We start from the raw sequence: 16079 nt of genomic DNA, 5'->3' as shown, positions 1-16079 counted from the left end.
TCGGCACTATCCAATTAGCACCTTGCCTGGGAAGAGGGATGATGGCCATCACGCGCACAGCTGAAGGAGTGAGCACACGCGGGAGCTGGTCCCTCACTGCAGCCTGGGCTCATGTTTCAGTGCCAGCATATGCGGCACTTGAAGCTCCAGAGATCTCCTGGATGAAGTTTCCTTCTCTTCCTCCTGAGTTCTGAGCTCTGGCTGCCAGCAACAGAAGCAAAGAGCAGCTTTGAGCCGCTATACTGTCACAGATGCTAATTCCATCTTCATTGAATCCACCCCATCAGCCTTACTTAACAAAACAGGAGATGATTTTTAATTTCTATGAAATTCTCAGCCTTGTACACTTTCAAGATGATTAAAAAAATCTACCAATTTTCTGCGCTGGTCTTGATTTTGTAAGTCCACACACTTAGAATAAATCACTAGCACTTTCCGTAGCATTTCAATATTTTTCTTAGGGGAAGACGGATATTTTTCTAATATTTGAAATCAGAAAAGACCACTTGATGCCTGAAAATGGCAAATCCAATGGAAATGGATAACTGCTGTGAATCTCTTTTTTTTAGAAGAGGCAAAGACGCTTGAGTAAATCCTTCAGTAAATCAAACTTGAGTAAATCCTTCAGCTGGGTTTGGCAAGTGAGCTTGAAGCAGTATTCTAGTAACTCATCTCCATGGGCTGGATGGGGTATGTGAAGATTACAGGATCATAGAATGATAGGGATTGGAAGGGATCTCTAGAAATCATCCAGTCCAAGCCCCCTGCTAAAGCAGGTTCACCTTGATCAGGTCACACAGGAACGTGTCCAGGCAAGTTTTGAAAATCTCCAAAGAAGGAGGTTACATCATCAGACTTCACGCTGTGATCACCAGGACAGGCAGGACTGCTTGGAGAATCACAAAAGTGGATGGAAACAGGTGATGCAAAGAGAAATACTTAAAACTAGGTTCTCTGCAGACCCTGTGCCGTATCATTCCCCCTTGCCTTATAGGTTTTGTTCCAAAAGCCACCTCACATTGTAGGTATCTTGCAGTCTCTTCTTCCCTACAGGAAGGATCTTTGCTCTGTTTGGTCCCATAACACTGAATCACACGCCTGGCCAGGTCACCTGCAAGCTCCTTTGCTGGATGTCATTTTCCCTCTCTCCGAGAGCAGAGCTCCACGTGATTCTGTCCTTATTTCCCTCAGCAGGCAATGAGATCATCCATCTGGTGGCCCAGGAATTGCTGCAAGTCTTCTTAGGCTGCAGTGACTCACGGGCAAGCAGCCGGAGGTGCCTTTGGTGGAGCATGGCACCTGTGAGTCACCACCGCTGCGCTGGATAAACACCCGCACCGCAGCGAGCTGGCCCCGTGCCGGCCGAGCTGTGGCTGCTGGAGCAGGGCTGCTCCCAAACACCAACCTCAGGCTCCTTCCTCCCTCCAAACAGTACAACTCCTTTGGTTGCTATAGCACAGGGCTCCACAATAACATCAATAAAGAAAAATGACCTGGGATGAGGCCGTCAGTTTTACAGTCCCCTCAAGGTGCAGCAGCCCAGGTGTTGCACTCAACTGAGAGATGTTTTGCTTCTGTGACACAAGGAACAGGCGTGTCCAGGGAACAGCACAGCTCACATGAGCTCAAAAAAAGGAAAAAAATTGGGGGGAAAAAAAAAGGAGAAGAAACGAGAGACCCCTCTTTCTAAAAGGCTGGCTTAAAATAGATAAAAATGATCAACAAGGTCAAAAAATGGTCAACTGAGGAGCAGGAGGCATAGCCACCGTTTAATCTGTGGAATACCTCCAGGCTCTCAGTCAGTCTTAGTGTAAGGGAAGGAAGGAGGAAAGGAAATGCAGAAGAGGGGACAGAGTCAGAACTCCCTTTCTAAAGGATGTTAGTGAATGAAAGATTAAATATTACTGCTGTCTCTGCAATTACAGAATGCTCAACACCATTCCAAGTGGGGAGGGAGAGAGGTTTACTAAAAAAAGTGTATTCCTAGGTTAAGGGAGAGCAGGACAAGGCATAAGAGCTGCAGGCCAGCTGTAGAAGACAAAGGGGCGAGTCAATATGGTTTATCAGTGTCTACATTGATGCCATCCAGGAGAAAGGAACAGCCAGTGCAACAGGTCTAACCAAGGCCATTCTTGGTGATTTCTAGCAGCATTTGGGCTCTGTAATTAGCCAGATAGTCGGTGCCCAGTTAAAAATAAACACTTAAACACAACCATCTTGTAGTTCAGAGAGGAGTCCCTTTTGTTAGTCACGTCTTTATGTGACAGAGACTAAACTTGGATTACCAAGAGTGGGTTTGGGAAACCACTGTGGGAATATAGGTCTGACCTTCCAGAGCTTCCACTGTGTGTCAAAATAAACTCTGGACGGGTTTCTAAGCAGTTTCTGTGGGTCTGTCCCAAGACCAGTAGGCAGGCAGCAGCCCACTGGCCACAGTCACTCTCCTAGGGCAGCCTCCGGCTGCACACAGCTGTGGGAGGACCCTGCCAGAGGCCCAGAGTCAGTGCCTGTGAGCCAAACCACCCCCAATGCCAAAAGGCAACCATGTCCCACTGAGAACAAGGTTCCCCTCCCCCAGCCTGACAGTAGAAGCACATTGGGACACCCTCTTCTGTGTATTTCCACGCTGCCTGCTGCCCCCAGAGCACGGGCTGGACCCAGAGACACCGTGGGTCTTCGCTGGGTGGAAATCACAACTCCTTTTCTGCAATGGCTTAATCCCAGAAGCAAAATCCAGCAATAAGAGCCTGCCAATTTGGCACGCAGAATTGTAACAGATCCAGTTACTAGCAATTAGACACTCCACCCCGATTAATTTGTGCTAGAAATACTATGACAGTTTTAAACAGAGAGCTTGGTTATCTGTTCAAACTATTTACCAAAGGCTGGGGTGACTTGTCTGTCATTTAAAATGTTGTCTATTAAGGCTGGACATTTTATTCAGAGATATTTATTGTAGTTTAAATGAGACTTATTCAGAGAAGTATTTTCATTAAGAGGTTAGGCTCGATCGTACAATGGACCTCTGTGATTAGTCACGGACCCACTTTGTCAATTCATGCTGAATTTTCAAGCTACACATTCTCACAAATCTCTGCTTAATAGTCTCTTATAATACTGTCGAGTGCTTCTACAATTACAAAATGTTTCCTGCTGCATTTCCACATGCCCTTCTCCCATGGGCTGCTCGTGCCACGTTTCACATTATTTCCGACAGAGTCTCCGGGGGCTGGGGGCACGGTGGCGGCTGTGCCCGATGGCCTCGCTCCTCCGCTCACGGGCCAGATGGAGAACAACCCGTGATTTCTGGAATGTTTCTCACGATAGTTTAGAGAGCTCCCTCTGCTAACACCCTGCTCTCTGCCATCATCCCTGCCTCTGTCCTGTACCTTGAGTTGGAAGCTCATCTCTAAGTTGTTTTGCAAAGGTCTGGTTTGGCTGATTACTTTGCTTAGTGTCCAAGTAGTCAGTAAGAACGCTTCTGTGTACTGCAAGGTACATGAAGGGAGGGCAGGGGTTAAGATTTGGCTTGAGCATTCACGTTTTCCCACAGTCATCTCCTTGCTGTCTCTCTCAATACGAGGTCCTTCAGAGCATGAGCTCTGGCCTGGAATCATCTCCACTGGGGTAAGAGCCACTCTGACGTATTGCTGAGGCCACTGAAACGCACCAGCAGGAGCTGCCACATGATCCAGCCCACACTCCATCTCGCTGAGTTACAAGACTCTGGCAACAGATGACATTGAATCCTCCAAGCAGCCCAGGCAGTATTTTGCTGCAATAAAAACACATTTGCTATATTTATAGGCTTACCAGTAAGCTGCTGCTTTACACACTCAGTCTGAGTGTTTGTATTGCTTGGGATGACCACAACAGCTCTGCTGTAAGTATGAGGGTGTGATTTTATCAGTAAAGTCACGTTGCATGAAAGGACATGCATCAGAAGTATCAAAGCTATCAGGACAGTTGCTGCTTAGCTGTATATGCATAAACAGGCATCCCATTCTGCAGGACGCAAGCTAGTCATCAGAAATATTTACTGTAACTTACTATTCTGTTTGACTCTTAATCCCTCTAAGAAGAGGGAAAGCAAACACCTGTCAGGAAGGGTTGAGCTGTTGAACTCACAAGGGTCATTCCTCCACTCCCCACAGGTGCACTGTGGCCCTGCAAGCAGCTGCCCATGTTTGCCTGTGCTGGGGTTAACAGTGCTGGACCGATTCACAGCCTGGCTACTGAACATCTCTCACCTCTCTTCCTCTCTCCTCATCCGAACTGCAAATATCTGCCGTTTCTCACAAGCCTTTCTGTGGCTTTCTTTTTCATCTCTCGTTTCTCTTAAGTCATAAACTTCTTTTCTTGCATCTAGTAGACTCTCTTCCACTTAGGAGGTTTCCCTCAAATTTCTTTCCTGACTCTTGCCTTTACTTGCTTTGCTGACTTCACATCACCATTAGCCATCTAAATTAAAAATCACAATCTATTCCTTGGAATAGGTAGCAAACATTTTCCAAGTCATAGCCTAGAAGAGACCAGCATCTTTTCCTTCTCATTAGACCATCTTCAGCACTTTATTTCAGTAGCAAAATCATATCCTTTCCTCTTATAACCACTTTATGCTTAGAACAATACCCTACAGCCCTCGGCTCAGTGACCTATGTGTGAAGTTAGCCTTGCCTGGAGTAGGAGGGTGGGCTGGGTGACCTCCAAAGGTGTCTCCTCAGCTCAACTGCTCCATAGCTTAGGCCAGAATCTCCTGGGAGGAAATACAATATTAAAATGGATTCAGTTCTTCTTAGAAAGAACAAGTGCAAATACCAAGTACTCTCAGCAATAAACACTGCCTGCCCTACATCAATACACTATGCATGTGATCCAACTGCTCGCTGTTTTATGCAGTGATTAGGCGCTTCCAGCAGAAGGAAAACCGAGTGTGTATTCTCCAAGAGCCACCTTTGGGCTTCTGCGGGCTACCTCTTGTTCTAAAAATGTCTTACTCTTTACCCTATGAGAAAAGCTGAAAATCTACCAGAGCCTTAACCCACACCACGAAAAGCTATGTACTAATTTCAGAAATAAGCATACACTTATTTTGCTCTGATGCACAGGGAAACAGCACCACAGTGACTGCCCAAATCTCTCTGCTCCTGGTACCAAGATTAGGGGCGGGGTTAGGAAGCAGTTTGCCAAAGGCTTTTCAAGCTGTCGTCGACATTCTTTCATTAGGACTTTTCAGACTCGAACCGCAAAGCTAAATTACGCACACCTTTATTTGAACAGATTTTCCTCACCCACCTCTGCAAAATCACCCCATGCACTCGGCTCCTCAGCTCCCCATCTTGTCCTCTCCCGTAGGCTGCTCAGCTTAGGGGGTGAGCGACATTCATATAGAAAAGATGCAAAAGTGTGCTTCTACTCGATAAGAGCCTCCTCCAGCTACTGGCTCCCAGTGACAAGGCAAAGCTGCAACATCCAGACATGTCAGCTTCAAAAATTGAGTCCATTTTATTGCTCTATTCCCACATCTTACTGGAAGCTGGCAGTGAAAAGGCTCAACTTGCAGATTTTGCAGATAGATCTTTGGGGAAAGACACATATTGGCAGAAAGAAGAAAGCAAGCCACGGAGCAGAACGGCCCATGGAACTGAGAAACAGAGGAAGGAGGATGAAGCAAATGGAAGAGTACAGAAAGCCAGCCATGGGAAAAGAAGATAAAGAAGAAGGATGAGTTATTAGCAGAGTTTGGAAAATGTAATAGAGGAGGGATGGAAAATTAGAACAGAGGAAATAGGAGTGGGAGGAAGCAGCCATGGGACGTAAAGTGGCAAATACAGCTGTAAAAGGGTGGGGAAAAATAAAAATACATTTACACCCATTTTTCATCCTAAAAAAGGAGATTAAAAGATTTGCATAGGGAATATGTCTGAATCAGTTCAAAATGCTGTGTAAGAAACAGCAGAAACTAAACCACAAAGCTAGCAACATGTCATATTTTCAGCCCCAGAACTCAAGCAACTTCAACAGTTCTCAGTCAAAATGTTTTCTGCAGTGATTCAGTGGAGCCAGGCATAGGGGAGTCCCTGTTTCTCCCAGGGAATGAGGGCTACACCTGGACTTGCTAGAAACAGCAGACACTCGGGGAAGCATGAGGATGCTAATGATGGAGAGAAAAGGACCAATACGGGTTTTGAGAAGATGCCCCCAGTTGTGCTCATCTGTTTGTTGTCACCACATTTTTCCTCCTTCCCACAGGCAGCACATCAGTTACTGGGCCTCAGTAATTCCTAACGTCTATTGCTTATGCATCCATCTTAGAAACACGTTCAATTCCTTCCCAGAACTTACGCTAACCCATTGGAAAGACATGAAATCTTACTCTTTTGAAGAAGCTATCAAAAGTGCATGTAGATAGTCTCTTCATTTGTTTCCTTAACCCTGCAGAAAAGGATGGTGAGGAGTGAGAGCAGGGAAACGATGCCGCTGGGGCAGTGGGTCTGCACTCACCAGCCCTGCTCCACTGCTCTCTGCTGAAGGTGCCTTTTTCACTTCTAATGATGCTCAATTGAAGAGTAATGGGAAATAAAAGTAATTGTAAACAGTTGTTTAGAAGTAGAGTATTTTTTATCCAGCTCTTTTGGGTGCCCGACTGAACACTGTGTCCAGTTGCTAAGATTTGTATTTCAGAGGAAACAGTCACTTGGGCATGCTCTGGCACCAGAGTTCTTGTCTTTACACTTGTCTTATTGCTGAATCCCTGCAGCCACTAAAAATACCTGGTGCCCCTGTGCAGCAGAGTGTTATTTGAAGATACCAGCTCTATTCATCAAAGTCCTGTTGTTTAAAGAAAAAAAGGAGGTAGAGCTCATATCTTTCCTTCGCTTGGCACGAGGGGAGGCATCAAAGGTTTTCGCTTTTTTTTTTTGCCTCCTCAATAAATAAGGATGGAATAGGACAAAAAGAAGCTATTGTTCAGACCTGATCAAAAGCAGAAGAGACACATCTCTGTTCAAAGGGAGCCAGTCCAGAGCTCCTGCTTCAGACAGGGCAAACGGTCTCAGAAATGTGTGCAACTGTTTCCCCTCGGTGTAGACAAGGCCACCGCTGCGGAGTATCTGCTCGGGCACCGCAAGCCTCACCCTAAACACCACTGCTCATGTCAATATGCTGACATCCCCTCCACGCTGCTCAGTGGTCCGGGGCTAAAAGGGAGGGCAGTAGCAGCTGGAGGCTACTGAGGATTTTTCTTTGCTGTTTGTTTTTTGAATTGGCAGAAGTGGCTGAGGCAGGGACCTATTCCGCAGACTGAAACACAGAAACCAATGATCCGGCAAAGGACAACTGCTGGCTAGCAGCAACCTTTTCTAAGTGCAAGTAGTTGATGCTGGTGGTGTTGATCACACACTGGGAAGAAAAACGTGTTTTCTTCCAAGAAGAACCCTTACACGTCCTTCGCCTCAGCATCACTTTGTTGTTGGGATATTTGCTCAGCCGCCAGCTTCAACAGCATGCAAGACTTCCAGAACGCATCTTTCAGCCAGGAGAGCAAGATGGATTTTTGAATATTGGCTCATGAGTAATAAAAAAGTCATGTATTCCTGGCTATTTAGATAGTGACGTGGCTAAAACAAACTCTTTTTGTTTTCAGCAGCTGTTAACGATACCTGTAGGGAGCTGTTCCCAAGGCGGTTACCTCTGGCGCTGGCGGCAGTAGGATGTAAACAGCATGTATCAAGTTAATGGAAAACACTGAGCAGCCAAATCTGAGAGGAGCCGTGTTTAGCTGGGCCTCTCTCACAGGGATTACGTTCTCACGTGTAGCAGCAGCAGCTCTCAGAGGGCAGAGGAGTTCCTGGGGGCAGCCAGCCCAGCCCAGGGTGTGTGGTTACAGCCGCAGCATCCGAGCTCGGGGCCGGCACTCAGCTCATACGCCGTACGCCTCCAGCCTGGGTCTGCTCTGGTCGGAGCCAATGTGGGGCTGTCTGCATCCATCCACGCAGACATAGCCTAAGATTAGAAAGATACTGATGGGTTATTTTGAATGACATAGTCCGGACTTGCACACTGTGGGAGGTGTGATGGGAACTCTTCTGTCTGTCTTGATAATTTAATGAGCTGTTGTAACGAGGGATGCACTGAGCCCCTCATTTGTATGCAGTTCCCACATGAGATGTGAATATTAAATTCCTCCAAGTATGAATCAGCACCTCTTCCTCCCACAGCTCTATCCCCCATCTCTCAAGCTCCACGGCTCCAGATTCCCCCCATGGTCCCCCTGGGCTCTCCCACTTCACTGCCACCAGAGGAGAGAGGTGTGCCCCTGGTCAGCCTCCAAGGCACTGGCCCCTTTGGAGGAAAGGTCTCACTTCTTGCTGGAGAGCCGATTGCAACGGGGCTGTCCCTATGGCCTGTTAGCAGCAGGGAAAACCACATGACATGGGAAATGAAACCTACAGGGCATCACCGTCTCTGACAGCTGGTAGTTTAAATAATGAATTGGTAATTATAAACCCTTTTGAAATAAAAATGAAGCTTAAAAAACATAACCTTTTGAGACACACCTTTTGATGGTGAAGGGCTTTCCCACGTAAGATTCCCCCTGCAGCAGCCATCGCTCAGCACAGGCAGACAGCAGGTGCCTGCCGCTCCACATGGGGAGAGACACACTCGCCAAACGAGAAAAGTCAGGGGTGAGACAAGTTTGCAAATAGCAGCAGTTCCAGTCCAAAAATCATTTCCATAGCAGAGGGGAGGAAGTGCTCCCTGAGGACAAGGAGGCTAGCTGGCTTTCACTTTTTTTCTGCTGAATAGATGTTCTTTTGTATGCGGTACAGAAGGAAAAAATACTGGGAGAATGGGACAAAGCTGAAAAATTCAGAATTGCAGTGTAAAAGTCACCACCTGCTCCTGCAAAACAGGCTACTCTTTATTTCTAAAGTCCTGGGAGTTGTAAACCGTGATTTCTCAATCAAGTGTGCTAAGCTAAAAGGCACGAAGATAGCGACAGATCCAGACTTGTTAGTGCCACGAACATTTTTCTTGGCCATAACATACCGTGTGTACACAGAGTGCTGCATCTACCATCCAACGCCTTCTACGTTGTACCCAGACCCGTGCAGAAAGTCCCGCCTCAGAAACCTTTGGAAGCAAAGTTAAATTGTGTGTCTTACTATAAAAACAAAGCTAGCATTTTAAACGCCAGCACTTCTGCTGTAAAGTCCTCCTTCCCTTTGGGACTTTCTCACGGCCACCTACACCCAGACTCCAGTTGCTTGAGATCTCCAAGACCAAAGCCAAGAGTGTTAACAGGAAGGAAAAAGTACAAACTTCATACCCAGTAAATGGGAACTTTATTAAACTACCGAGTTACTCCGAAATGTATAAATGTTCCATTAAATACATTCAGTTTTCTTTTACACAGATTTATAGAAATTTATTTACATATTCCAAACACATTTAAATTATTTTTCAAGCTTGCTACCAACAATTTTTTTTTCTGTTTTCTTTTTTTAAAAAAAAAAATGAAAGAAGTCAGTCATCTGCTCTTGCAGATGTGCATCCATACGCACAGATACAAACAAGGAGGGAGATGCTTTTGTATCTAACCCACAAGGGAGGCAGTATCCAAAAAGCTGATAGGGTTTCAATCAAAGATTGGGCCTTGCCGAAAAGCGGGCTGTAGAAATTCTCCCTGCGGGTCAGACTTAAACAAGAGGCCCTGTGCAACACTTTATGGTGTCTGGGTATGACATCTGCACCCAGATTTGCTGGTATGTGGGAAGAGCTAAAGGCCCCTTGCCAGATCCAAACCACAAAGCTAGCTGTCCCTGATACTAGCCCATGAGAAGCATCTGAGCAATTTAATGGCTCGTCCTTATTGAATTACTCTCTCCCAGCACTCAGGGACAGATCAGACAAACAGATCTCCACCACTAGTACATCAATGCCATTTGCCCGAAGACATTTTCCTCTATGTTTTTATTTTATTCTTAAAGGAGGCTTTGCTCTTACGTAAGTGAATAAAAAGGCAGCTCTTTAAATAAGATGCTTAGTAGAACAGTGATCAGTTTTTCCCCACCTACATACATTTCTCTTGGGAAGATGCACAGCATGCTGAACAAGTTTTCCCTCATTCTCTGTACCTTAGTCTGATAGGAGTTAAAATTTGTATCTGCAGAAAAAAAAGTGGTGTTTTTCTTTTGTAAAAAGCTTATAAAATACTAGTTTAATTAATCCTTTAGAGTCCTTATGCATTAAAAGCCACATTCGAAGCAACCAAGAAAGTCTACAAAAACATTGTCATGCGTAAGCTCCATGTTTCATGCTAAATATTCATGTTGACAAGGAGAGGGAGAGGAAGAAGAGGCAGGGAAACTAATGGCTCAATCAGAGCCATTGCAACATTCAAGTAATTTGGTAGTAGATAAACCAGTGGAAACATGGAATGGTAAGAAAGTGCTCAGCACCACGTCGCAGCCTTCAAGAGTTGAACTGCAAACATCCTTGGTATGTTTCATAAATATATGGCACTTCTGTATGACCAAAAGCTGACCCAACGTTTGCTTGTGACTGAGACGAGTCAGGAGCAGTTGTCAACCCAACAGTTACTGATGGCCCTTCCAACAGGCACAGCCTCCAGCCGTGCTACTCAATGCAGTACCACAGCCATATCTACTTGTGCATGCAAGACAATGCTGCCACGTTCCCGGAGAACAAGCCTCCTGCCCAGCAGAAAGCCTTCTCCAGACACACATACACATTCCTAAAACATGCTAGAAATTCTTCAGTGAGGTTAAAGACAGCCACAAAGAGCAAACGTCTCCTCATACTATTTGTTGGCCAGCAGTTCCCAGCCTGTCCGATTGCCAGCAACGGACTTTGCAAGAGGCAAAAGAGTTCCTGAATCCAAGGAATTGAAAGCAATGGAAAGCACAATCACCCAGGTTCGTTCTTAGTACTGTTCCACAGGGTTCACTTCGACGCTGAATAAGGAACCAACCAGTACAAAGGCTCGAGTCTTAGGAAGAATCTCATGTACACAAAAACTGGCCGTTATCTGTGTTTTCTGTTACAAAGAGTTCCCTCTTGTAGTTTTAACTTCAGGCTTTTTTGGCTTTTGGTGACCTGTATCATAAACACGCAAAGATCTGCTGTTACGCTCACGTTCCATCACAGTAGCTTCAAATACATTCAAATTAATAAAAAGGGATTTAGACCAGAATGCAATTACTTGCCCTTTTCCAACAGTGTGCCGCACTTCAATGGGCACGTGATGTTGCTTATCAGCAATGTTAACTGTTTTAAGGAATTTCACAACACCGACATCCAGTGCTTGAACAAGTGTTCACATTCCAAGATTCAAAAAACCCCCTCTCTCTTACTTCAGTAACGGCTTCAGTATTTTACCAATCGTGGTCCGGTTTGGATCTTTCAGTTTAAGAGAGGCCTTTTCCATTGTTCCCTGCTCCTTCGGTGCAGGCTCTCCTTTAATGCTGACAGCTTCTCCCTGCAGGACGCTTCTTCCTACCACCCTGGCACTACTCGCTCTCTTTAAGGTACTCATGTTGTTCTCCTTTGGGCTTGGATCATCAGAGGTCACTGCTGGCTTCACTTTAGGCAGCCTCTGGGACACTGACCGTGTGATGGTTGGAGGCCTGGACGAGCTGGACAGATCCACTTTTGCACGCTTTGAAGAAGAAGCCACTGTATTCCTCGCAAAGTTTGGGACAGCGGATGGCGTTTTGGGCACACTGATTGTGGCAACTTTGGTGTCATCTGTAGGGGTCTGGGGTTTTCCACTGGAGCGACATATCTTCAATTCGTCTGTCTTTGACTTCATGCTACTCCTGACAGGTTTGGAGTTTGGCTTCTTGAGAGAGACTCTATCCCTCTCAAAATGGGCACTGCTCGAGGTAACAGTGCCCCTTTGAAACTTCGGCTCTTCTACTGACATGCTATGCCTGTAAGGACTTCTTGGCAGTGTGTCTGTTGTGCCTCGGACGGAGCTGCGACGAGACAGCCGACTTTCCACTGTGCTAGAGTCACGAAGCACCGGCTTGGCTTCTGGCTTTTTGACGCTGCTTGGTGCTCTGCTTGACCGAGAAATAGGCACCACCTTCCTCATACTTTCATTCTCAGAGGCATTCAAAGTTCTTACAGGTCTGGAAGGAGCTGTGTAGCTAGGGCGAGTGCCACTGGATTTTGAGGAGCTTGGAGATCTATCTTTTAGAGAGTTTCTCTTTGGCCCTACCGGGTCTTTATTTTTCGTAGGCTTCTCTTTCAGATGGGCCTGCTTGCTATTGGCATCATCCTTGTCATTCGCAGAAGCATGGAGATCCTTGGCAGAAGCAGAATTCAGGTTTGAGAAGAATGTTCTATCCCTGTGCTGTGCATCATTCCCAGAAGAGTGTGCTTTGCCAGGCTCACTTCTTATTTCCTTGCCTGTCGATTTAAAATCAGTTCCCTCTTCAGAGTCCAAAGTCAAAGAACAGTCGGTCGTTGTATCTGACACAAAAAACATTGCCCCATCTTCCCTACTTCCCGAAACACTCGTATCCATAGACACGGGGCTGCTGCTGCTGGGCTCTGAAGCTTCACTCTTGCAACTCACTGCCTTGGCTTTATGGTCGTGTGCCTCTCTGGAACTTCTGCAAGTCGGAGGCAGGTCATCATCGGCAGTGCTAAGGGAATGAAAGCTTAGATCATCTAGAGTCTCCAAGTCTGTTCCACCAGCATCCTCTAAATATATTAAAGGTGCGTTCTCTGCAGGCTTTGCTCCTTGAATGTCAAACTTACGTAGCCCTTTAACAAGCTCACGCTCCTCAATTGCAAGGGCCAGGGCATTTATATCTGTGGACTCCTCACAGGACACATTGGAAGTGTGTGTGTTGTAGTCGGTGCTCCTCTGTGAGTAAAGAGTATCAGGACCTGTTGAGCCACTGAGGTGGCTAGGTTGAGGTGGAGGCACCTGCAGCAGGCCACCACTTTTCACTTTGGTTTCAGACTGTTGGTTTAAGTGCAAGGTATTTAGGTTGACATCTCTTGTTTCTTTGGATTCAGGCCAGGCTACATTTGGTCTTGCTTGTCTGGTGTTTGCACGAGGAAGGCTGTTAAACTTGTTTGGATCCTCATCTTTTGAGATTTCCAGGAAACTCTGCAACTCCCTGCCTGCAGTTATCCCCAAAGAAAGTCGAGAGCGTCTAGAATTGGGGTTTCTGTATGAAGGGCTTTGAGGTCTCTGCTGCAAGAAGGGAAGAAATTCTTCAAGTCCTTTCTTGGCCAACATCTCCACATCATTTTCACTACTGCTCCGTCCAAAGCTCCCAAGCTCTCCAGCTGCCCAGGAGCGACGCTTCTCCTCCAGCTCCTTTTGCCTTTGGAGACTATGAAGCTCCTGGATCTCTCGTTCCCTGTTTTCCTGATGAGGAAAAGCATAAATACATGTCTCAGAGGACAGCGTCTGATGCATGAGAACAAGTCACGCTTCATTATCTTTCCCTTCTTCCCATCAAAGTTAGCTCCTACTGTTCTCACGCTCCGCCAGTCCCTACGTCCATGAAACCAGCACGGCAACCCCAGCCCACAGTTCCCCTGCTGCCAACACATCAGCCTGGTCTGCATAAGAAAAAAAAAAATGCACAAGTCCTTGCAAAGACCAAGAACGTGACCTATCAAACCCAAGTAGATGCCAAGTCTAGCCAAAGGGTTCCTGCTACAAGGCAGAGAGCTTCAAGTCCCTACTAAGTTTAAAGCTGGCAGTTCTATCAGGTGAGGAAACCTCTACCTAATCATTACACTCGTATTGTTAAGACTAACTTGTCTGACAAGCACACAGCCTATGTGTTGCTTCCATCCTCCCTTATTACAGTCACAATTGTTCCTCAGCAACTGCAGTTTCTACAGGGTGCTACTTACCTCTGACTCAACCTGACTGGAAATTTTGTGAAAAGACATTACTTAGCCGGATACGAAAGCAAACAGAAAAGTTTACACAATGCAGGGTAGCACCTTTTTACTAAAATAATTATTTCTGTGAGTGGCAACATTTTAACCGTCACCTCTAGGCTTCAGATTTAATCTAGCTGAAACTTTACTTGAACTTTCCAGGTTATTTTCTGAAATTAAAAGCCTGGTTTTCTAGAGCCAGTAATGCTGTAGTAAAAGAAGAAAGGGAGAAGCTAGTCTTGACAAAGGATTCAAAAATGACACGATTTTCCAGCATGTCGTTAAATGCATTCTGAGCAATGACACGCTGTTTAAAGAAAACCACACCTATGTTTGTCTGAAGCACTGTCTAGTTCCATCTTCTCATTATTGTGACAACAATAGAGCTGCACAACTAGAAGTCACCTGAAAGCTTTCAGTAAACAAAAACCTAATGCTGAAGCTCTTTTTGATGAATGGGTTAATCTGCACCTCTTAAAGTGAATTTAACACTACACTGGGCTCTGAGAGATAAGATGCATTAGAGACCTAAGAAAGGTGAAGAGCTAAGAAAAGAAAAAACCTTGCATTTCAGGAAAAATGTCTGAGGCAGGGAGTTTTCTTTCACAGATGTGTAATTGCAGAATGCATTTTTGCCAAATGCTGAAGTTCAACTTTAAACATCTCATCGTAAAAAGAAATGGTTAAAATAGTTGTAGATATTATTGTCGTATTCTATATTAGCTACAGAACATTTTAACCTTACCCAAGACATGTTTCACAAAATTTTATTCAAAGGAAAAATCTACTTTAAGCACAAAGATGTTAAAAAATAGCAAAGAACTGTTTCAACATTTGAAATATGTGCACATGGCCATATTTTATGGCCACCGTGGTATGAGCTGCATTTTTAGACTGTCCTGACTGTGCTGTCCACATATCATATTAATTTGTCAGAACTGCAATCTTTTTTCTGAATTGTTCTGTTAATTTTGAAGGGACAGAGGTTAATCCCCACAAAATGCTTAGTAAGCTAACCTTCTCAGTATTTGCAAATATTAATCTCTTAAGATGAATTTGTAATTTTTAGAGTGTAACTGCTTACTCAGGAGAATGTAATATCTTCGTTGGACCTCGAAGCAATAGCTAACCAACAGCAACTTGGAATCTGTGACTATGAATTAAATCCCCAACCTCAAATAACTGGGGCTGTTTAGTCTAGAAAAGAGAAGACTGAAGGGAGATCTTATTAACATTTACAAATACCTAAAGGGTGAGTGTCAGGAGGTTGGGACATCCCTTTTCTATAGTAGCTAGCAACAGAACAAGGGGTAATGGGATGAAGCTGGAACACAAAAAGTTCCACTTAAATATAAGAAAAAACTATTTCACTGTGAGGGTGATGGAGCCCTGGCACAGGCTGCCCAGGGGGGTTGTGGAGTCTCCTTCTTTGGAGGCCTTCAAGACCCGCCTGGACATGTTCCTATGTGACCTGATCTAGGTGACCCTGCTTCTGCAGGGGGGGTGGACTAGATGATCTCTAAAGGTCTCTTCCAACCCTACCACTCTATGATTCTATGAATGAAGTCACCTCTCACTAAAATGTCTGCAATAGCTACCACTTCTTGGTTTTATATATTTGTGTAATGTTCATACGCATGCATAACTACATGCTGTCTTGAGTGGTGAAGGTTAAGTAAGCCAATAGCACAACAAGACCTGTTAACTGAACCTCCTGTCAGCTTGCTGCAAATCAAGACTGTTCTCTTTTCCGAAATAAAGCTCTTACACAAAGTGCTGTCAGATGCAGATTGCGTAAGGCAGAAAAACAAAGAAATGCGTGGATGCATCTACTTCATGCTATTTATAAAGACCTAAAAAGCACCTGTAACAATAGGCAGACTTTGCTAAAGCAAACTCTAACCAACGCCAATACTGCTCCTTCATCTTAGAATACTTCTTGAATTATTTGGGATGAACTCAGGGTGATTTGCAAAATGAATGGTCACACTGGGGATGAGGTATCTTCCTGGTACTGTAGATATGCTTCATTTCTTGAGTTTTCACCCACCATCAACAAGACAGCATACACAGTCCTTACTTCACGTATGTCTAGTCATGTAAAGAAGGGCAGTGGAGCGCCTGAGCCAGTGCTGATT

The 16079-nt window shown here is 45.2% G+C and overlaps 1 protein-coding gene across 1 annotated transcript in view; it reads right to left on the bottom strand.

Annotated features, from left to right (window-relative positions):
- Window positions 1-9449: 9449 nt before the first annotated feature.
- Window positions 9450-16079, bottom strand: part of FHDC1 (FH2 domain containing 1) — a 32468-nt gene continuing 25838 nt past the window's right edge. Inside the window, exon 11 of the mRNA XM_010200910.2 lies at window positions 9450-13414. Within this exon, the coding sequence (XP_010199212.2) occupies window positions 11375-13414 (2040 nt within the window). The 3' untranslated portion in view covers window positions 9450-11374. The remainder of the gene's footprint in view (window positions 13415-16079) is intronic.

The sequence above is a fragment of the Colius striatus genome, chromosome 3 (genome assembly GCF_028858725.1).
Source record: "Colius striatus isolate bColStr4 chromosome 3, bColStr4.1.hap1, whole genome shotgun sequence".
Taxonomy (NCBI): Eukaryota; Metazoa; Chordata; class Aves; order Coliiformes; family Coliidae; genus Colius; species Colius striatus.
This window is presented reverse-complemented; position numbering and strand designations above follow the sequence as displayed.